The 23,914-nt window shown below is 49.6% G+C and overlaps 2 protein-coding genes across 2 annotated transcripts in view; both read right to left on the reverse strand.

Annotated features, from left to right (window-relative positions):
- The window catches only part of LOC139056302 (zinc finger protein castor homolog 1-like), a 599,701-nt gene that overhangs the window by 422,427 nt on the left and 153,360 nt on the right, over positions 1 to 23,914 (reverse strand). The gene's annotated exons all lie outside the window — the stretch shown is intronic.
- On the reverse strand, positions 674 to 2,430 carry LOC135913405 (myb/SANT-like DNA-binding domain-containing protein 1). The gene is made up of 3 exons (XM_070533153.1): positions 2,164 to 2,430; positions 1,446 to 1,593; positions 674 to 1,116 (listed from the first exon to the last, which is right to left on the reverse strand). Exons 1-3 carry the CDS (start codon positions 2,409 to 2,411, stop codon positions 706 to 708), a joined length of 807 nt encoding a protein of 268 aa, XP_070389254.1. The 5' UTR covers positions 2,412 to 2,430; the 3' UTR covers positions 674 to 705.

Consider the following 23,914-nt stretch of genomic DNA (forward strand, 5'->3'; position numbering starts at 1 on the left):
GCGATGGTGGACCATATGTACCGATTTCGGTACATAAATATTGGAGCTCCAGGCAGATGCCACGACGCCAACGTGTATGCAAGGTCGAGATTGTCTACGTTGGTTGAGGGCGCATACTTCTCATTGCCCGTAGCTCTGATTGAACATGTTGAGGTGAAACCAATTATTCTCTGTGACCAGGCATTCCCACTCACTACTAACCTCCTGAAGCCATTCTCAAATGCCTTGCCCGACACGCACGAAGCTGCTTTCAACTACAACCTGTCAAGGACAAGACGCATTGTTGAGAATGCATTTGGAAGGCTGAAAGCTCGCTTTAGGTTTATCATGAAGAGGATGGAATGCACCTTGCCCAATGCAAAGCATGCAATTAGGGCATCGTGTATTTTACACAATATTTGTGAAGGTCTGAGAGACACTGTGGAGCAGCAGTGGGAAAATGAAGCCACTGCATTTGATGCTCTGTATGAACAACCATCACATACCACCACTGCATCCACTGCGACAGGTAATGAAGTGAGAGCTGCCCTTGCTCAATATTTCTGGAAACGGGCACAACAAAACACAATGAACTGAAACCTCGCAGTAGGAACCATACTTCAGAGTTTGTTTTCTAGCATGCCTGAAGGAGTGTTTGGCGTCAATTGAAGAGCGATCACTCGAAGCAAATGGAGAAAATGGAAAACAGTTTATTTCAAAGTATCACTATTTTCCAACAATTTTTTCTAACGCCGCTATCAAGCGATCTTCCCGCTCGGCAGCAGCTTCATCGAGCTTCAATTGCAGCTCGCGCATGTGAAGCTCCTTCTCTTTCGATTTCTCCAAACTGAGACGAAGCTGCCGCTGCTCCTCGACAACTTGTGTCAACAGCAACTGCTGGGAGGGCTGCCGTTTCTTCAGGGCCTGTCTTTCGGCTCTCTTGCGAGCTGCTGGTGGTGTTAGCGCTTGCGAGCCCTCGCTGTCGGACATGGACACCAGAGGCGACAGGTTTTCACTGGCGGTGGCCGAACCCTGTGTTGACGATAGAGCTCCGGCGTCTACAAGGGCCGCATCACCCACCGAGGCGTCCTCCTCGTCGCTGCCAAACTCATTTCCACATTCCATGCTCGTGATGAGCTGAAAAGAAAGAATACAATGAAAATGCAATTCATTGTTACCCAAATGTTCCTGAGACACTTCCAATGATTTCATATACATAAACCTGCACACATGAAACATTTCACAGATTAATAAACTTTAATATTAAGGGTGCTGCAAATGTTTCAAGTATTCATTTCTGGTATGTCCCTCCAAAGTTTGTTGTGCAGACAATAGCAATGGAAGCACCTTGAAACAGAAATAGTTTTGCTTAGTGCCAATTATGATATAAAAAATTTCGCATGCTTGAAGACATGACTGTTGCAAAAATTTATTAGAAAGTATTGTACAATATGCATTGCACTTACCTGTTCCACTGTGCTGCTGCTGTTGCAGACACTGTCATGCAGCAGGCTGTCATCATTAATAGGCAGTGCCTGGAGGAATTTGTGTATATCCCAATAAAAGGGCCACGTTATTTGGCCACAGCCCGTGCCCTTTTTTTTATTGATGTCTCTGCAACAGAAATAAAGCAAAGCCACGTTTCAACTGCATTGTCGGTTATCAAGTTCATATTTTGTGCCATAGGTTCATACAACACACCCGAATAGCAGTAGCAGTACAATACAGGTACAGCACACACTCGGAAGGTCAACGTAGCGAAAAGATGTTGTTGCTTGAAATTAGCTGTTCCCTGACGCGCACCGAGATACTCGCTTACATTTTGCTATTTGAAAATGAAAGTCGTCGCAGCACGAAAAATACCAGTGACACGGGGCACTTTTAATCCCGAGCGGACACGATCCAAAACGCGCCCCGCATTTCTCTATGCGTTCCGAAGGACTGGTGTATCACATTTCGGGGCGTCGTCCAGTATGCTAAAAGATACACAATGCGTCCGATGAAGGTATGCGCTGCGTGAAAGAAAAGTGCGTCGCGTCTATTAGCTCTTTCGACAACGCCAAGTGATGATACTGGCGTCCGCTCTAGAAAACAACCTGGGCCGCTATTTCGCCCGATATATTCCAGTTATTTCTTTCTTATTTAACGAACATGCACAGCGTCAAAAATAAAAATCGTACTTGCCTGTATTTGTTTCCAAGGTTTTCAATCTTCGTTTTCGTTTCCTTGAGACTCTTTTCAACGCCGGCTTTAAGAAGCTCTTCCACAATGTGCGCATACACTTTCTGATTCCTTTTGGCACGACGCAGATCGCTTAGGTTGTCCTCCCAAATTCTAATTAATGTAAACGTGTCCGCGTGGCTCCAATGTGCCCGTCCCGCTGCCATTGCTTGTCCAGCTGCTCCTGATGCCTGCTTGACCGAAACACACATGGCGAGGCTACCGACTGTTTCCAATATGGCCGTCGAGCAGAGTGTCGGCGGCCGGACGCTGCTGAGCTGGAGAGTATAACATTTTGCGACAGCCTGCCGTACATATTTTGTCTCTTTAAAGTAACAAGTTCATTAAAACATTTTAAGCTTATTATTTCTTTACGAGTATGGCTTTCAATTTGCAAACGCTCTGTCGTGTTTTGCTGTGATTCTGGGGTTGAGAGTACACATTCGCTTCGAAGTGAGAAGCCAAATGAGTTTCTCGAACTCATTCGATTGCGGAAGTCATTCGGTGCTAATGACATTAAATATCGCTGTGTAGCAACTCAATAATGTCATTCGATGCTAATGCCATTCGGTTCGAATGACATTAAATCTCCCAGTGTGACAGGGGTATAAGATGTTGCACACACTGTAAGAACATATCTACAAATATAAAAAAAGCGGACGTAACCACCTTGCAGAACTGCAGGCAGCAGAATCACAGCTGAGAGGTTGTAGCTATTGAGGAAAGGCTCGTCACACCACAATAACAACATGCGACAGTGAAACGTCGTTGCACCAACAAATGCTCCGAATGTGTGCTTTGGGAACGGTACCAAAGTCCGCTCGCTATACGGGAACGAAAAGAAAGAGCGCACAACGCAGAAGTACCGTGGCGCCTTCCAACGGGGGTCTGTAGGATAACCTAATCTGCGATGAGGAAAAAAAAAAAAATGACGACTGCGGAAGTACCGGCGAAGGCTGTACAATGCGTTGCCACGCGCCTGGACACGCGAAGAAACGGCGCAGAAGGCGAGGGCAGCCCCCGAGGAGGGACGGAGGCGCGTGTACGGCACGGCGAGAGGCCGTGACTGCAAGTAGCCGGAAGAAGGCGGGGGGACAGCACACGTCGGGGACAGGTGAATGGAAGGGCGCCCAGAGCGCGAGCCAGCACTCAGCTCGCACGCGATGGGCCATTCACGGGAGAGAGAGAGAGAGCCGCGGACCCCTCGGAGCCCGCAGAGTAGCCCTTACAAAGTCGCCCGCTCATGCCTGTTGTGCACGCCCGAGTGTACCGTGTTTTGCGGCACCTTTACAGCGCCGTGTCCTCTGGCCGGCATGCCCGAGTTCTGGGCAACTTGGTGAACATATTTATGGTGTACGCGAAGTGAAGGACGCAGAAGGCCGGTAGCACGAACGCTCATCCTGTCCATCCGTGCCCTTCCGTTTTCCTTTGTTCCCTACCTTTATTTTTGCCGGGCCTCATTAGTCCCTTTGGTAAGGCTATTTTTCCAGTAGAGGGCTACTCGTAGAGAGATGCCAGAAGTGTTGCTTCATTTAACACTTGGAAGAAATCGCATCCGATTCAAGAAAGCAACAGTGTTGAGTGTGGCCTTGTGAAATCTCTACGGGCATATTTATGTGCCTGTCGAGCGTGGGCTACTACATGATTACTCTAGTTTCTTTATTAACGCCAGCATTTATGCTCTTGTTGTCTTCAGAAGTTCGTAGTTCACAAGCACTACACTCAGCGGGATTTATGTACAACTAATATAGCTGGCCATGATGATCAAGCATTGCAACGATTAACTATCACTGTGTCGGAATTCGCCAGCGAAAGAGGGAGCGGCGGAAGTATACTGCTTCGCCTAGGAAGGGACTCCGTCTCAAAGGCAGCTGCACTGTCACCATTAAACCCATCACAAGTCTTAAAGTTCGAACCAGATCAATTGGACGAGTTGATGTAACTTCATCTTGAGGAGCACAGCGCACTCTAATACGAGGACTACAAAGGAAGAAGCAACGGGGCAGGCACTGGACTGGCAACTCGAAAGCTTTACTGAAAGCAATACAATATTCATACACGACTTGACCTTGCTTTTGAAAATCATGTTGATTCGCGTCGCTTCATTCTGTGTATAGTGCTCGTTTGCGCTGCGCTTGCTGCCCAAACATGAAGTAGAACGAAATAGTGGTCACAAACGTTCTATGGAACAAAGCGGCACACTAACGTGTTCAGCTGTAAAGTGGGCCCTTTTTCAAAACACAACATTACTACAGCCGTGAAGAGACAGCGTGCTTTTCCGTCCGCAGGCTTTCTCGCGTACCTGCATACGCCGCTCGCCATCATCTATAGTGAATCGCGCAGCCCTTAGACCCCAAACACGCAGAAGGAGAGGCCACGAGGAATATAGGCAGGAAAAAGCGATAGCAACCTCAGGTCGACGGAGCGACTTGAAAGGTGTATACACGCGGCACGTGCTTCTCAACACACTCGATCCTGACCACGTCGGGGAGGGGTGCGCGTCTCGAAAGAAGGCAGGGTCAGACCACGAGCTCGCGCGCCTCCATCGCTCGTGGGGGAGAGCTCCAAACAAATGTCCTATCCGGACAGGGTCCGACGGCAGGCGGCCGGCGGTTCTTTTTTTTTCTTTTCTGTAGGATCATTCAGAAACGAAAACAAGCCATTGTCGAGCGCGGAAAAGCCCAGCACGTGTCCCGAGGAGCTTTTGACGGAACCCGAGACCGACCCTGGTTCGAGTCTTTTTGCACGCGCATGTATACCACTGTATACAGGCAGAGCGCACGTCTCCTGTTCGCGTCTTTCTCGACATGCTGCGGTCATTGTGAAAGGCGCGCGTGCCACGTCTTGGGTATAAAAGCCGCGCGGTCGTTCGCACCGCACACTCGCGCCCATTGTCGAAACGTACCGAACTCGTAAATTGCCCCAGTGGCAATGAACTATTGTTGTCGAAGAGCGTCGACATCGGAGTGCACGAATGCGTGAATGGAGCGGGCGTTGGAAGAGAATTTTTACGGCTTGTTGTACACAGTCCGCGAGTGACGGCAGTGATCCTTGCGTGAGACGGACACTCTCGCCATTACGACGCTAGCTCGTCGTCATTAAGAACAAATGTTCGGTGAGAAGTTACGCTTAACGTGCATGACTTCTATTATTTTAACTAGTTAAACATTTAGGTCACCTCCGTTTGCTTCAAGCTAGCAAAAGGAAATGGCTAGCACCGCCTTAAAACGTCACGCTATAGAAGTAAAGATTCTCTGCTAAACGTTCCTTTTCATAATTTTATTTTTTCTTGACCAATTCGACGCCGACGTCTTGAATTATCACTCTATGAAGCACTTTTACGTTGAAAATAAAGCTGCGCTTCCCTTCTGTTCGGTTCTATTGAGTTCTTGTCTGAAAGGTTGCACGACAGTCGAGGGGCATTTATGAGCGAGATATAAGGTGAAACAGTGCCTGCAGGATACGATGTTCTAATGACAAGGCTCTAATTCCGCATGAATATGTCGCGTCAATTGCAATATTCCTGTAACTGATACGGCATATAGCGCCACGGGTATTGCCATGTGTGTTGCAGCCAGATGTTTAAATTTTCACGCTTTAACCACCGTAGATTGTCTGACTCCGATCATGCACACAACGTATATATTTGCGCACATCACGACCACATTAAATGCTGCAGCATTTCTTTCAGAAGTCAGCACTCCCTGCTCAAACTGCGCCGTTATCTCATGCGTGTTTTCGTAACCCATTCATACATATTACAATGCTCCTTCGTACTTATCACGTCATAATCAATGAAGTGCAAGTTAGGTGACTGCTTGTTCTTTTGACAATTTCACTGCTCCCCGTCTTTCATAACACGCACTCGTACACAATTGGTCGGTGTAAGTGACGCACGATGTGAAAGCCTTTGCGAGCATCGCGCTAGTTACCGTTTGCTTACCTTTTCAGTGTGAAGGATATTTGCCCCAGGTAGATAAGGTTAATGCAACAACATCTGGCCAGAGTCAGTACTCTCTTCTAAGCATGAAGCTACAAGTCGTCGAACCAATGAATGTACTGCAAACAATATTTCATCTTGAATATATGTCTGCGTTGGTGCATTACACATCAAATATGTGTAAACTTGTCGCAGATTATCGTTACACACCGCGAGTGCAAAATACCCTCAAAAGGAACAAAAGTGAACCTCATTGTGGATGGTTATTTCCGGTATGCGTCATAGAAATGATAAGATCACTTCATCAGGTGTGCAATATCTAAATGTAGCTATTGCACTGCACTCGTATGTCATGTAAAAGCATTAAACTGCGGTGTGGTCTACGCGGGACAATATTAGTGCAGTTTTGTTTAACGTACACGTCCACACATAGACTGTCTCTCTCTTTCACTCATACACTCACGCATATGTCAACGGAGTTCCACTCAGTCACATGCACAGTAGCCCACAAAACACAAAACAAACTTCGATGGCATAAAAAGATTGAGTTCTTTGTGTATATAGATGAGTGATAAGTAACGTCATTATTTGAAGAACAGTGTCACTTGTCGTCTAGTGTTTCCCTGTTTAACTAACAGTAAGAACGAAAGTGTGACCGCTCAAGTCGATACAACACAGCAAAACTCCGTCATCAAATACAATACTTATGTTCTTGTTTTCTGACTAAAGGGGTACCTTTATAGCTGATTGCTACATTTAAATAAACTCCAATATTGAGATTTTTACGAAACTTGTTGACTTATCGTTCACTTAATCGTTTTTTAAACACCAAACATGACATATGTTGCCCGATCTGAGCTATCTTTACTGTCTTATCACCCTTGAATTTAACTGTGTTATGTAGAAATGCAAACAGCTAAGTCACACGTGACTAATCCTATTCGCAGTTGCAAACATTAATGCCGCCTGGTAGCATGTTTCTGCAGAACGACCCCAACGCATTCAATTTCAATACAGTATCGCCACGTGTTTGAATAAACCTATAAAAAGTAGATGCTCAATGCGGAGTATACACATCACGACAGCGAATAAAGAAACACACGCAACAGCCGGTCATCAACAAGCTTCTAAAATACTCACCATGCCATTGAACTTGGAAGAGCTACGATAAAACAAGCCGGGTCACCGTGAAAAGTCGAGTGTTCGAGTCCCGGCGGCTTCGAAGACTCCCAGAAAAACAAGTGCCGGAGTGACGTCACACATGCGCACAGGAAACCGAATGTCGCGCTCCGTCGTTTCGAATCCAAAGCGCGGAGATCACAAACGACATCGACGGAAATCGGAACGGTCGTCGACACAAAAGCTCGCGGCGCACAACGGTCGGTCCACTTGCCTCGACACGCGCACACTCGCACGAAGCACGCACACACAAGTCGCACGGCCAGTCACCGCCAACTCGGCGGGATCAGTCGTTGTGGCTGCCTCCTCGGCGGCAGGTCCGTCGCCGCCGTTGTCGTCTTGCCGACGTTGTGCGCGATGCGCCCGCCGAGGCGTCTGTCACGGGCTGCCGACAGGCTCATGACGGCTGGAGCGGCGAGTCACGTGATCGGTGCCGCGCACGAGTGCTCTTCATCACTGCTCCTCCCAAGGTGCTGCGAGCCACAGACGCGTGCTAAGGCTTTGCTTCTTCAGTATGCAACAACGTCTGCGCGATCCACTCGCGGAGTTTGCTTACAAGTTCGGAGCGTCGCTTCAAGAACGGGAACCCAGAAGTGCCAGCGGAGCCGTTATCGAAGTCGAAGGGGAACCCAAGCCAGGTACATGCGGGTCTCCTTTGGTCACGTGAAAACGCCTCGGTGAACAAAGTGCGACGAAGGATTATTGGAGACCAGGCTGGGGGTAACGGAAGACGATTCCACGCTGCGGTGTCCAGCGGCTGTCGAGTGACGTCGGATGTCGTCACTCACTGAGGATACTGGCGTTAGCGTTGTCACCGCTGGCAACGACCGTGCCCACCCGAAAACGTCGCTGACGACAACGACGCCGGTCGCGAGCCGAGCCAGGAGCTCGCTACATCGCCGCCGTGCCGGCGGAATCGCACTCGCAACACCCGCAGGGGGAGGGGGGGGGGTTGAGAGGGGGCGAGAGGGGCGCAAAGAGGAAAGGGGAAAGGCGCTGGAGGAAGAACACGCACTCGCGTCGAACCAACACGCGGAGTCGAGGAGCTCGGGCTACGGCTTCGCTGCGAGACGAACGACGAAGGTTCCCGAATGTTAAGCCTCTCCTCTGTGAATAGGGAAGAAAGAGGAGGGAGAGAAATACGGGAACCCTTTCCAAAACGATACCGAGCAAACACCAGAACAGGAGCGAAAAAAAATAATAAGCAGGAAGAAAAAAAAGGGAGGGGTTATGAAAGAAGAAAAAAGTCATAAAAAACGCTTTGGAAGAACCAAGAAAAAGAGAGAGTGATGGGGAGGGAGAGAAACAGAAGGTGGAAGGCAGCGGAAGAGACCGTTTCCAACGCCAACCCTTTCCTCTCCAGCGCTTCCTTCCCTCTCGTGCGAGCTCGACGAACTCCCTCTCCCAAATGGGAGGCTCCTTTCCCCTACGCTTACCTCTTGCCACCCCTAATTTCACCCCACCCCTACCCGGCCCCGCGTTCGCTACTACTTCCCTTTGCCTTTCTTTTTATTTTGATCGCCGTTTTGTTCTTTGATATTATTAGTTATTCTTAACTCCCTTTCGCGCCCGCCACGGCTTCTTCTGATTTCATTTTGCGCTCCTCTCACTGCCACACCCGTTTTCCTTTTCTGTGCTGTACTATCTTCTACTTCTTTGATTTCAGATTTGGGATCGAACTAACACGCTATGTAGAGTCTCTCTCGTCTCATGCCTGGCCTCTCCTTTAGGTAACGTGTCCAAAAGCAAGAGCAAACTAGGCCGTGGTCGTACCTATAGCTTGAGGGCTCGGAACTAAAGGCACGTTAGCCTCGAGAAATCAGTCGCCACTAGAAGGCTGCTCGGTGGAGCCCTGCGCGCGAACGTGGGCGGAAGTCGCAAGATACGACGAATGAATGCGGCGCTTACTTACTTAAGTGACGTAAGTGAAACAACCCAAGATGTCGAGAGATATCGAGAAATGCACTTTGTTCGTAATGACGGAAAAACGTATCTTCGAGAGACGGTCTCTTAGGGCATCGGAAAACTGAGTGCGCGGCGTGTTTATCGAGCGAGTACATGCACGACTTACAAGCTCGCGACCCAGACAACTTGCATAGAGGCAGCAAGCATAAGCAGGCACGGTGTGAGTTGCGTCAGTATAGCGATTGGATGGGCAAGGGTATGTCAGATGGGCCGCCTCTCTTGAAGCAGCACCGCTGTCGGATAACCGTATACACTCGAAAAACTTCTCTCGCGCAATGCCTCCCGCGGTTGGCTCTTGCCGAGGCAATCGCATTTCTATCACGCCAATCGATATGCTAAGTGGAGGGGCCCAAAGGCTCACCAAGCAGTGCAAGCGCAAGCTTACGTAAGGGAAGCGTTGTGGTTGAGCCCATGAAGTCTTGCACGAGGGAGTTAACCTAGTTCTCGGAAACGCCAAGTAGTGTTTGAGTATTCGTATTGCAAGTATACGGAGCTCATATGCGCGCTGACTTCAATGCAACAAATCCCAACTGTGTAGCTCAGTTGCACTGGTGGCTTTTCATGGGTAAAAGTTAACAGGCGTAATTGTTCAGGGCGAGATTTGCCACTTCCGTAAGCATGAGCGCAGGCGAACACTCAGAAAAAATAAAAGCTCCTAGTGTGGTTGAATTTTCTGGCCCCGTAAATGCTCTTTCGCTGTTGAAGTTTTTTTTTTTTTTTTTTGCTGCTGCTGCTGCTGCTTTGTTAGCGCAACCAACGCCTACCTCTTCTCAGCTGCTTTCTCCAGCAGCCTATAGCTTCGCTCCGTTATTTTGCTTCTTTCTCGCAATATTTATTACTGTTATTTATGCTGAGGCTGGAAAGGGGACTCCAAACATATAAAGAAAGTAAAGGACTGCTGGGCCATTATTTCATGTCCTCGAACACTTTCCGTGAAGAGGTGCTGAAAGCTTACGAGTACGGAATTGTGATTCGGAACTTGTCAAGAGTGTTATACTGCATTGTGTAGGGTGAACGAAGCGTGTCTTTTTTTGCCGAAGTTGCTGCCGTATCTCATGGCCGCAGCCTTACGTGCACTGACAGCTCAGCTGTTCCATAAAGATTCGCAATTTGCAAGTTTACGTACAAGTGTAGATTCCTGCTTCTTTAGTCCCTTGTATATATATATACAAGGGACTAAAGAAGCAGGAATCTTAGTAGCTCCCACAGCTGCATGAGAGGAATAACCGCTGCAGAATGGTTGCCTAAATAATGCGTGGACCTCATAAGTATATAGATACTTCTTTTGATGATTTGCATTTTTTCGTTATAGCTACAGGTTTTGCGGTTGGCGCATTCTGTTACTCAATGCCACGAACGTCGCTCTCTCTCGCATAGTGTAACTACACATGCGGGGTTGTCAATTACGAGATGTTTACAGTCGTCGTACGCCATGTTATAGTTAGCTTTTATAAACCAATGCTTCAAAAGCGTTTCGTTTAGAACTGCCTTTTTCGTGTTTTCTTTCTGTCATTATGGACAGACGCCGAGTTCTATGTTTGTGTCAGAATAGTGCCAAGTGCTCAGTTTGTATCTTTCGTCGCTTGATTATTGATGTTTAGTGAAATCTGAATAGTCAAGCCTCGAATTTCATCAAGCTTTAGTCCTTTAGAACGAGTTTTATCAACGCCACAAAGTGTTTTATAGGTTAACAATCTCGAGCTTGACGTCAGCGCTATTCAACGAGCTTAAGAAACTACTGACATGCGTCGCGGGCACGTTATAGCCTAACGCAGTCGAGTAAGAACTACGTGCAATGGGTGGAATATCTGACTAGCCTACTTAGATTTACCGGATATATAATGGCAACCGGAACCTTAATACCGCATGCATTCTAATGCCTTCTGTTGTCGTCATTTACGAAAGCTATAGGTGTCCTTCGACAAACCGTTCTCACGAGGCGCTTTTTCAGTTCTTGATTAGTATCTGCGCCTTTCACGAGAACAGTTACAATCAGGTACGAAAAGTCCAGAATCAAACCGTTTTATACTAGCGCGCAAATACGTGTACAGAATTCTCTTCGAACCGAAATGCGAGGAAGAAAAGAGGTTATCACTTTCCCACCGATAGGGAAATTGCAAGTAAACAGCGTATTCATCCCCCCCCCCCCCCCCATCTTTATAGCAACCTCGAAGAGGACGCAGGCTAATGAATTCGCTAACATGATAAAAGCGGCTTGTTTCGACGTTATATAGACAAGCGTGTTCTTTGAAACTGGCTACTCAAACGGTTTTATTCGGCGCCGTTGAGATCTCATAAATGCCTGCTCTACGCTCTGTTTCAGCGCGATACTTTTTAAAAAATATTTCTGTGTATACAGATGACTGAGCGAGGCGCATCGGTGGTCTGAGCAGTGCGCTCTATTATCGCGCTCCAACCACACAGCTCGGCATCAAACGGCGTAATGAAAGAAGAGGAACTGTTTGCAAAGTAAAACAAAAAATGAAAGGAGGCGGCATAATTGTAATGGCGGAATCCACGCGCTAATTAAGAGACCGTGGGACCGCAGCCGCACAGAGAGACGCGCTCAGCGTTGCGGATGTTTTCCTCGATTAACGCGCACACAGTCGGCCGCAGGCCAGCGAGTCGGCGGGACGCATTGCAAAACGAAGAAACGGGAACGAAAATTCTGCGAGCGAAATTCTCGGACTCCGAGGGAGGACTCGGGGACAGTAAGGGGGACTTGGCGCGACAGGAAGACAGATGACAAACGTAAGAAGAGAGGCGGTTTCGCTCGGCGAGCACGTCAACTCGGTGCCGTGGCGTCGCGTTCGCGCGACGTTTCCCCGCCTGAACCAGAAGGGTACAAGCGATGCTGCTGCCGGCGCTTTTCGAGAAGGCGGGAGGCGACGTTGATGAGGAAAGGAGGTCCGGGGGCAAGATGTTCAGAAATGCGAGTGATTAAGAAGGAGAAGAAGAAGAAGAAGAAGTTGAGTGGCAGCCAAGTCAACCCGCGCATACCGCGACGAAATATTGCGGTTCGCTTTGTGAACGATCCGGCCTTCAGGGAACGCGCGTATCACAGCCGCGGATTAATGCGAGGGTAGTCGTAAATGATGATGACGAAGAAGAAGAAGAAGAAGAAGAAGAAGAAGAAAGAGGAGGAGGAGGAGGAGGAGGAGGAGGAGGAGGAGGAGGAGGAGGAGGAGGAGGAGAGCATGCGCAGAACAAATGTCAAGGGAGCCTCACTGTTTCTTGCTCGGAGCATTTGCACTGTTTTCTTTCGTTCATTTTTCCCCCTTTCTCTCTCATTTGAGAAAGGTCGGTGACCCGCTTCTTGCGTTGACGTAATAAAGGCGCGACACTGGGGCTTTATGCACGACGGGCAGATATTTCAGTTCCGGGCCGAACCGCAAGATAGATTCGTCAAAAGAACGCCGAAGTGCTCGTTGCTTGCATCCTTCTCATCACGACGTCTGGCAATAAGCAAGATACAGCACATGCCTACGTTCCAATACGTTACTTTAGGGATCGTTAATAAAGACCAATACTGAACCAGTCTCAAATGGCCTGTCAGACTTTATAAATTATATTTGCGGGCATTTGTCGAAAACCAAATAGTTGATTATTAGCTAAGCAAACAAATGTTCACTTCCAGTAATTAATCACGCGCCGTAGGCGTGGTATCGATAACGTCAGCCTAATGTCATGGTATATACGCATATGTGGACCCTTCCTATGGCATGAAAATGAAAAAAAAAATTGCCGTTGACGTCAGCGGGGCCAACGTTCAGGCACCGATTTCTGAGATGAAGAACTTTGTCCTTGGTCTGTCTTTCTCAATATTCAATCCATTTCTACAAAACAGGTTCAACTAGAGTTCGGAAAGACTGTTGTGCCAGCTAAATCTGGCTGAGTGTTTCCGGCGTCTTTGAGAGAAGCTACACTGTATGACGAAGGCGGATGTCTTCTTGTATAACGCAGGGACCAACTCGTTTGGTAGTCTATAGTACACGGACGCACGGTGGCGGAAAAGCGGACACGCAAGATCTCCCGAAGCGTGTAGACGTGATTGAACGCTTGCTCAGCGTTCAAAGCTCAGCTCGCACCGCCTTCAAACCGGGCCGAAACGAAATTATATTCCCGTGAATGGCAAACACGCCGAGTTTCTCTCTCTTATTATTTCTTTTTTTTTTCCCCTTTTCTTGACCAGAGCGCTTCCGTGCCGACAGAGACGTCGCCACTCGTCTCGCCGTTTCCTGTTGAACGAAACAAATTTTCCCGCACGAGTAAACGTTTGACGGCCGCAAAGAAGCAGCCTGGCGCCGATGTTCGGTCTGTTGATGAACTATATAAGATTGGGAAGTGGCTGGCCGGCCGTAACTTGGTATACTGTTCATCGCTTGCCACCATTGGTCTACGCCGACAATGTGCGGGAAAAGAACTTAGCGTCCCGCTTCTGCCAGCTTTTCGATCATCGTTAAAATCCCTAGACAGAGAGAGAGAGAGAGAGCGCGTGCGTTTACGCTATGTATGCTCAGTGTAAAAAGAAGAGAGACAGAGATAAAGACGAAATACATAAAAGGTTTCCTGCCCGGAAGTTTGAGCTTCCTCGCACTCGACTATGCCCTTCGGTAAGGCGTTCCGTCGGCGGCAGGTAGGTCGGGGCCTTACGGAGGCTGCGATATTTGAACGGCTTAAATAAGCTCGCGCCAACATCTCCTTTATCGAGTGTCAATAAAGGCGAGGAAAAAAAAAAAACAGAACAAGAACCGCGCCTATGCGAGAGCCTGCTGCCGCGCGATCGGTAGCTTTGCCGCGTATATAGTGCACTGCTGCCGCGCACTCGCAATGCGACGTCTAATCTACGGGAGTTCCGAAAGGCAACAATGCACAGATTACGTACCTTTTACCGTGCGTGGAGCTTGTGATGGGTCCCATTTGAGCGCAAACATTGCGTTTACAGCCCAAGCGGTCGTGCCGTAATGTCGGCACGCTATCAGAGCAGCCCGAGGGCCAGACAGGAAAGGTCTGCACAAGAATGACACGAAGCACACGGTAGACTTAGGCGGATAGCCTCGGCTGGCGCTTGGTGAAGTGAGGAAGTCTGTTGAAAAGAAGAGAAACTTGCACGCTACACTCCGGCATAAATTTGGTTAAAATATTGGCGCCCGAGGAGCGGGTCGTGTGTGTTGTGTTTTTCGCGTGCGTGTCCTTTTGTCGGTGCTTCACCCCACTGCACGTGTATCACAAAGTAGAGAAAGGTGTTAAGCCTAACATTTGCAAGCAGGCGATGATCAGCGTAACTAGAGCAGAGTTTTCAAAGTAAACTGCCACCACGGGCCACCATACATACGTACCGCCAGTGAGCAGCATGACTCCATGAATCGAAAACGTTCAATATACGCTGATGTGAAAGATGAGATGAATTTGTTGCTGATAGTACCACTTAGATAGTACAAGTTAGATAGACGCAAGACGTATGTGCTGAATGCTGCACATGTTCAGATTAGCAAAAGGAAAAAAAAATGAAAAAAAAGAATATTGTCATTTCCAGCCTTCAACAGTATCGAAAAGTCACGGAAATTGTTCCGATACACTCTTCGCTCACGGGCGACGTAATCAACTGTGTGAGCAGAGGAGAAAAGCGATGACCCAGCGCAAGTATAGCGAGCCTTTCACCCGTGGGGGCTGACGTTAACAGACATCCCCGGAACTATCAGAAAGAAGGCAGTCTACTCGACGAGCTCTATATACTTAGAAATGCGTGCCCATCAGCAGCTTATCAATAAAAAAAAAAGAAAGAAAAAAAAACCGCAAATACTCGATAAGTACGACTTCGAAGACGCGCTCACGACCTTTGAACGCAGTTGATGGAGCCACGGAAAAATCCCAGTTTTAAGCGACTCCGCAGTACACGCGGACTCTCGCGTTCGGAAAAGCAGGGGCGGGCTTCGGTTCGGCAGCCATTCTGCGTCCGCGCCTGAGAACCGAGCGCGCCGGCTCATCCATCAAAGCCGTGGGCTTTCTCATTTTCGGCTCAGAAGTGGGCACGCTTCCGCACGCCTGCAGCCTTGGAAGTGAAAGGCGAGCAGCAATACATGCGAGCAGCGTACATACATACAGCAATACAGACTCTGCGATTCTGCTGTAGTGCAACGTCAATTGTCTCGCGTGTGTGTGCGTGTGTGTGCGCCTCTGTGGTGTCGCGTGCGTATGCGTGCGTTTGACTTTTCACTTCAGACATTTGGCACTTGCGTACGGAGTGAAGTGCTGCCTCTATAGCTTTAGATTTTGTTTGTCTGTCCGAACGCTTGATGCCGTTGTCACGTAATAGTGATGGATTTGCGAGTACCGGCCAAGGTTCCGCCACAGCGACAGCTGTCTCGAACACAGAGATCTGGCTTTTTTCCAAGAACGATTTTAGCGAGTGAGGAAAAAAAAATCGGAAGAAAAAGCGGAGCTGTTAACTGGTTGCATAAGTATTTTCTTCGGCCAAATGACAGAAAAAAAAATAAGAAGAATCGACTCACGCAAAAGACAGAAAGTGACAGTGGACGAGCAAGCAGGAAAGCTCGAAAGAACATCGAACGTATTTTAGACGCGTCTCATGCGAATTTTCGGTGAGGTGACGCATAGTCTAAGGGCACGTGCTGCTGATGATCGAAATGTATCTACCACATAGTTCATTATATAGTTCATAAGTTAGAGCTGAAAATCGCGCAGAGCACTTTTTGTCGGACTTTGCAGCGAAGCCATTGTCGACTGCTTAAGATGAACGAGCAGACATCACACCGGATGACCGCCACGCCGGAAATACTGCGAAAGTGCATTTTATTTGGTTGCTGCAAGACTTAACAATAGCACGAAATTTTGCATAAACACGCCACCTGCCGCAGCTACTGAATATGCGACATTTTGTTTGTACGGGGCTGCGGTGATGAGTGCGTGCGATGGGGCGCAAGTATTGGTGTTTCTGTCGCGACAAGCAAAGCAGCCAATAAGGGTTGATGACACGGATATTGTAAGTGCGGAAAGAAATAGTTCGGATTCCTGACGAGATGCGCCTCGTTAAATCATGTTTCTCGTCGAAGAAAACCTGTTCCTCTTCGACCAGGTCGCGTCCTCAGATACTCGTGTTTTCTCAAGGGAACAGCGACACGAAAGAGAGCGAGAAAGGAAGACGACGGTGATCGAGACCAAGAAGGGGAAGAAAGAAAGAAAGAACTATAGAAATAACGAAAAAAAGAAAGAAAGAAAAAAAGAAAGAAAGGAAGAAAGAAAGAAAGAAAGAGGCTGGGAGGCTGGGATGAGCGCTGGGAAAATGTAGCCGAATGCGGTAACACCAAAGTGATCGTATTTGACGCGAGCTGCCACGTATATTACAGCACATTTTCGGCGACCTAAAAGCAAGCGGCAGCCAGCGGCGGCAGCCGAAAGAAGCCAAAGCGCCGGGAAATAAGAAAACCTAAAGAGGCTGGAAACGAGTATAGGGAGTACAGCTGGGAGCAGGAAAATACGAAAACTGGAAGACACGATACAAAATGCACGCGAGGCGACGTGTCGGCCGCCGGAGGCTGAGAAACAATAATGAAAAAAAAAGAAAAAGAGAGGCGATAGAACGAGGACTGACGCCGGTGCTTGTGGAAGAAAAATAAAGAGGGGGGGGGGGGAGGGCGGTCTCCGAAACATCGTCCACTTTGATCGGACACGTCGACGATCGAGCGGCGACGAGACGACGCGCAGCGGAACCCAAAGCAGCAGCCGCACGCTGCGCAAGTCCTTGGCATAAAAGACACGACGACGATGTGAAAGGGGGGGGGGAGGTGAAGGGGGAGGGGGCGGAAGCCATCAACGCAGAGAGTTTCAGCTCCTTTTACGCGAATTCTTCTCTTTCCCGAAGAGAGCAGTGGTTGACCCCCCCCCCCCTCTCCCTCCACTGCTAACCCCCGCACGTGCTTTGAGGAGACGTCAAGGCACCCCCCGCCGATACTTCAAGTGTTGCCCGCCGCCGCCGCCAAATGCACCGCTGCGGCGTCGGGAAGTCATGCGTCCGCTCCGCCGCCGATGCTGAGGCGAAGCGTGCAGTCAAGGCCTTTTCAATGTGACACGACGCGCCAACGAACACAAACCGCGTCAGTGCGGCTTGCTCCCGCTCGCATGTGCATACGTTAGGACGGCGGCGAAAGCCAGCGCAGAGAAGCGGCCACGATTCTGCAGGCCCGGAGTTTTTCTAACTTCCCCTCTCCGCCTTCTTTTCTTCTTTCTTTTTTTTTTCTTCCACGGCTCTGCCGACTGTCTCCCCTGTCGTCTTCTCTTTCTTATTCTTATTCCTAACCTGCAGCCCCGTCTTTTTCTCCCTTATTCCACTGTAGAAACCGCGTTCCTGATGACCATGCCGCGTGCTCTTCCCTCGTCTTCCTCCTTTTCCTTCATTTTCTTCGTACGAGTCACCGTCGCGTCTTCCCTTTCCTTACGTGTCGATGATGTGACGACGACGCCGAAAGTACAAACCGGCGAATACAAATCCGGGTCCACATCGGATGTCAGCCGCCACTGCGGGAGGGCTGTGTATACATGCGAGCCGAAACCTTGGACCGTCCGGTTTGCATTTCGTTGTTTTTTAACTTCAGTGATGTCAGTAGCGCTCGTCACGGAGTTGGCGCGACTAAGCGTCCTTGCTTTGTTAAAGTTGAGGAATGGGAACAATAACAGGTTCCATATTCCCAAAACGTAGTTACGCTGAAACTGTTCGTAAGAGAAAATTGGAGCCAATGCCGATGCTGAACGTAGTATTTGGGAAGGCGATTGGCCAATGGTGAATATCACTTGCGAACGAAGACCTTTGTGAATTCGTCCTCATGAGCTTTTTCGAACATCGGCCATTAGATACAGATGCGACAACAGGAAATGCAAGCATAGTATCCGGAAGCTTAAGCTCTTAGAATTGGCAGTTCATTTCTCGATGCGGACACTAGTTAGCAAATGTTTAGGGAAATGTTCTTCAGGGAAAAGCCAAGGCATACAGCTGCGTTTTTGCTCTAGAGCCGTCGCGGACAAAAGACGCAACAAGAGTTGAATCTCAACAGGAGCTACAACGAAACGTCTGCATTCGTATCGCACTCCCCGCACATTACGGCGATGTAATGCGTTGTGCTGTGGAATAAGAAAAAGATTGACAGAAACACGTTTGGCGGAGATGGCTACTTTCTGTGGTCAGTCACAGGTGCCAGTCGTCAGATGTTAGTCAAGCAATACGTTTTGCATTCGGTGTCGTTGAGTCGTACTCGACAGAGCGATGAATGTCTGCCGACACAAACTATATAAGATTTCAGAAGGCAGCTCACGAGACACACAACTATTAATAAAAAACGCACTGGCGTGTGGCGAATAACAGTCCTTCCTGAGATCTATCTGCACGAGGCACTGAAGCAAAATATGATCCCACCCCGTTCCTAGACGCGCGTGTCGACTTCTCGTCATCCCTTCTGGGGGAGAGCCCGATTCATTTCCAGCGATATGCGCACACGCCACCCCTTTCGTGGCCACGTTCCGCCACCCTATCACGCTGACAATTCATTCATCTTCACCAAGAGGACCGCAGCGGCGGCGGCGGCGGCAGGAGAAAGTATAGCGGCAGAGCATGCGACAGCAGGAACGGGACGCTTGCAGCTATGGCGCTCGGGGGAGGGGGACCAAAGAAGCACGCGGAGAACGCTTCTTCTTCTGCTCTCCCCACTCTCCGGGATTCATTGCCATTACACCCCCCCCCTCCCCCCCGCCCACCATCGGCACGCTTGTAGAAGCCTACGCCGGCAAGCACCAAACCCCTTTTGTGCGACCCGTGACCACGTCCAGGATGCGTTTGCCTTCTCCTGCCGCCGTGGTCTGAGATGCGAGGTACGATCGCGCGTCCAAAAGTAACCGTGTTTCCAGACAGCCAGCCAGACGGACGGACACAGAGGGACCGGGCCTGACGCTCTAAACATAGCCACCACCCAAGAAGAAAGGGGTGCTCTTCGTCGTCTCCGAGACGGCGGTGATAACGGGGTCGAGAGGGGTGTCGGACCTCCGGGCGAAAGGGCCAGTGCGGAGCGCATCTGCAACGGAACTGCGCGCACGGGACACAACGCGACGGGCACGGCGACGCACCGCCGCACAACGGGGGGAACCGTGGCGGACGCGCAGCAGGCAAACACAACAAGGGCGCTAGGCGACCACGAGGAGTGTACTAATAGGTTGCGGCGGGCGCGGGCTTGGTGCCGGAGCTCCTCTATATAGCGAAGTCGATGCCTCTCCGCGTGACGGTTACGCGCTCTTCCAATTGCTGCGTCCTATTCTGAGTGTTCGTCGTTTCCCGGCTCCTCTATGCGCCTTTGTGCGACTTGCTCAGTACTTCGGCGCGCTAATGACTGAGGCCATAAGCCGGCAACGTGCCAAGTATTGCGGCTTAAGCTAATCATGGCAGATTTTGGCAGGAGGCGCGAGATTCCGAACTCTGGTAATTCGTAAAATCGAATGCGTCGTTTTGAATCCGCAGGCTCTGGCAGGGCCATCTGAGGACATGATGTATCCTATACTCGTGGTGCTGCAAGTGCTCACACGTAGCGCCGAATGCATTCCTTCAGTATCGTCAGCCTTCATCATGATGCAACAGCGACCCAAATATGAAGTGAGGTTGGTCAGGGCCGGTATTTTGTAGCGATGCCTTTTCCGATTCTATGCTTTTTCAGGCTTTTCGCGCTTGGCCAGGGGTCAGAGCGACGGTCTGCCCACATTATCAACGGGATCAGGCGGCCGTGTGTGGTGGAAGATAAGAATAGCATAGAATAAGGCATAAGGCATCGCTACAATATAGCGGCCCAGCGCTCCTCTGGCGAGTTATCTTCTAATTGCATCGCTCTGTGCGAGGTAAAACATGCACGGCAATGTGGGGGGGGGGGGGGGGGGGTCCCACATTTTGTAACGATTATTCTTTTTCCATTTTTTTTTCACCCTTCATCGTTGGCCGCCGCAACCGCCGTTATCGGCGGGATCGTGCACTGGGCACGACGTATAAGAAAAGAATAGGATAGAAATATTTTTTTTTTCTGCAAATGAAGTACAGCCTCGCCCTGGTCATGCGAGGAGCGGCGTGACCAGATGTAGGCAAAATTGGTGCGTGGAACAAAGCTTCTTGACCGAGTTGCCGTTGGCGCTATGCTTTCGACGGCGTAGCCATGACGCTATAAGGTTGGTGACACTGCGTCAGGCTTGATGGCCAAAATCTGCCCAGTCGTTGTCACAAGCCACGTGCCGCGACACTTAAAAGCGTCAGGCGCCTGAACCGGCCGATAACCTAATGAATTTGTTTTAGCATATAGATGACCGCAGTCTGGCGTGCACTTGCGACAAAAATGAAGAAGACATTTCCAGAGAAAACAAGCGTGCTTAAAAAAAGCATGAGCGTTCTCTCCACCAGTTGGACATAGTCTACACTGCTACTCAGCTGCCAATCCGTACTCGCTGCTCCAAGAAGAATGCTGTGGCTGCGCTATTTAAAGAGAGAGAGGCCGTCTTTATTGGTCAGCGCACGCATAGCTTTAATGCAATTCCAGATGACAAGAATGAAGTTATAGTTTGAAGTTATACATACGGAGTCAAACTATATACGCGCACAATTCGGGTATTCGCGCATATTTGAAAATTTACCGCCCCTTCCAGTCCGTGAAGATGGTCGAACAGTGAAGCTATGTTATAGTTGCACCGAGTGTTACACCATGCAAGTCAAACTTCGGAAGCAGTCTATATTGTGAATCTTTTGTTTCACCATCCTTTCACCTTATCTTCGATTTTGAGTGCTTCGTGTGGGAGTGCCCAGTGCGTGCGTGCGTGCGTGTGTGTGTGTGTGTGTGTTTGTGTGTGTGTGTGTGTTCACGGTAGGCAGCTTCTTCCTCAGGGGTACGCACAACTCATGCTCTTTCCATTCCCATAGTTGTAGCTGGGATGGAATGTGCGGAACCACTAATCCAACGTCCACCATTGTTGTTTGCGTTCGATGTCACGAGTTTGCTTGGTGGCGTGGTTAGCAGCCCCCGGCCGGCATTCCCGCTTGCGATTTTTCAAAATTAAATTTCTTCATAATTAAATCTGCCCGCCACGTAAGACAATGAATGGCTCTATACCCCTTTAAGCAATGGTTCATACGTACCACCGTCATAGGATCAGTAGCTGTCACAGGGACATCAGTAGCTGTAACAGCATCAGTACCAGGACAGCATCAGTAGCTGTCGGTGCTTCTCGGTGACGACTGAGCTACGTGCATGCATACTTCCGACGAAAACGAACCCCCTGGACGCAAGCTGAGACGGGGTTTGTGGCTAACGGATTCCCGCGGAAAACGGGCTAAATATGGCAGACCACCCGCATCAGGGAGTTCCTTCTCTGAGTTCTTATCATTGATCTATTCGAGTATGTGAGGTATTTTGCTGAGTTTCCAGCGTAGACTCTAGGGTGTGACAGGAACTTTCTGATGTTTCCCGACGCGTTAACTGTGAGAGGGTACTTGAGGCACTTATGCATGTACGGATGTAAAGAATCCTCGCTTACCGTGACGCAAAGGTTCGACTTAGGCGAATTCGTGGTCGCTTAGTGGCTTTGGCGTTGCGTTGCTAAGCACGAGGTCGCGGAATCGAATCCCAGCCGGCGCGGCAGCATTTAATGGGGGTGAAATTTAACAATGCCCGTGGTGCTGCGCAGTGGGTGCACGTTAAAGAACCCTAGGTGGGCATACTACTCCGCAGTCCCTCACTACGGGCGTGTTTCATAATCATATCGTGGTTTCGGCACGAAGACCCCAAAATGTAATTTAATTTCGAACGAAAGGGCTATGTGGCGCAATTAAATATAAAGTACGGAGACGAAAAGATGATGTCCCTGCGTCAATCTTTGTGACAAAACAAACTACTAGCCAGCATTGCGCGCGTCTCCGATGTCTTGAACACGGAACAACTAAACCGATGACACTGGTTTACATTAAACAATAAACAACAAAAAATAAAGAGGAATCGCAACGGATGACCTCTTTGCTAACGATATAACATCTGTAGATGTGCAATCAAACTGTGGCTGCACCTAGTACGCATTTCCTTGGAAGTACTAAACATATTCGATTTACGAGTGATAGTTATTGCCGCACAAAGTGCGCTGATCAAGAATACGGCAGAAATTTCCGCGTCGTCTTCACTATACAACGTCCTTTACGGAACACAACCAAAAGAAAGGCAGCAACCAACAAAGAAAAATCTTAGAAATCTGAGTGACAGAAATGAACGTGCATGTTCCACAAGGGCTTCTTCTTACTCATATGACCGAGTGTTTAATCTTCCGCCATCGCTTGCGCGGCACCCAGGGTCACCCCTCGGGTGCCGTTGCTTTCTCCGGTGCGAACTGGAGATGTTCACTCAAAAGCCGGGAAACACCTCGCCAGGGAGCTGTTTCGGAAGCCACCAAAAACACGGCTGATATCGCTTCATCTACGACAGCCGCTCGACGCTATATATGTGGACGGAACTCATAGTCGTCGACGGCAACAGACGGGGACAGGAGCAGCGCACAGCAGCCGTACAGCGGCAGGAGCAAAAAGAGTAAGTGCGCCGAACAAGAGGCGCGGGGCACGCCATATGCGACGACGCGGGCGGCGACGACATAAAGACAAACACGCTCTCGCACCCATAAATCCAGGCGCGAAGAATTTTATGCGTCCGGGAGCTACCGATAAGAAATGCGCATCAAAAGGCATTCCCCCCTTTTCGCTCCCCTCATCCCTTCCCAACTCTCCCTTCGCCCTTTCGTATACATCTCTTCGACGACGTCTCCCTTCAGTCTGCGCACACACAGCCATCCGCTGCCGCCGCCGAACTGAAGAAGAAGCGACAAGGGTGCGTCAACCTTCGGATCACGTCCCAAAATGGAAGACGGGTTATACGCATCAGATGAAAGGGCGGCATCGCCGGCGAGCGCTATGTGCCTCGAAAGTCTTTCGTCTCCGGTGAGACAGGCCAGCGAACGGGTCGAGGAGTCAAGAGGGTAACAAACGCGCGCGCAAACACACACACACACACACACACACACACACACACACACACACACACACACACACACACACACACACACACACACACACACACACACACACACACACACACACACACACGCACGCACGCACGCACGCACGCACGCAAAGAAAAAAGGCACAGATGGTGTAAAAACGGCAGGAGAAAGTATGCAGAGCGCCAGACGGAGGGGGTGAGCCCATGAAATTTGGAAGGAAAGCGAAGTAAACGCGTAGCCCCCGTTATGCACTGGGAGGGAGGCCGGTGAAAGTGCACGGCGGCAGTGGAGACGGAGCTCTCTCTTTTTTACCGAATAAACGGGGGTGGAAAAAAAAGAAAAGGGATCAAGTGAGAGGATTCATTTTCTCGGCCCCCTCGCGCGCGCCGTCTCCCACGATACATCTCCGCGGCCGTCACATCTTATCGCTCCACGCGCGACGGAAAGCGTTCTCATGCAGATGCGCTGGAGAGACCGAACGGGATGAGACCCACGGATCGAGCGTGGGACGGCCGAGACGATCGCTGTGCAGCGTTGCTTTCTTTCGCTTTCCTTCTTTGG

This window comes from Dermacentor albipictus, chromosome 2 (assembly GCF_038994185.2).
Source record: "Dermacentor albipictus isolate Rhodes 1998 colony chromosome 2, USDA_Dalb.pri_finalv2, whole genome shotgun sequence".
Taxonomy (NCBI): Eukaryota; Metazoa; Arthropoda; class Arachnida; order Ixodida; family Ixodidae; genus Dermacentor; species Dermacentor albipictus.

Coding starts and splice junctions, on each gene's coding strand:
- LOC135913405 (XM_070533153.1), bottom strand. CDS start 2,411: ATGTGTGTTTCGGTCAAGCAGGCATCAGGAGCAGCTGGACAAGCAATG. Junction 1,594..2,163: donor AACCTTGGAAACAAATACAG/GCAAGTACGATT, acceptor TTTCTGTTGCAG/AGACATCAATAAAAAAAAGG. Junction 1,117..1,445: donor GCAGCAGCACAGTGGAACAG/GTAAGTGCAATG, acceptor CTTTCTTTTCAG/CTCATCACGAGCATGGAATG.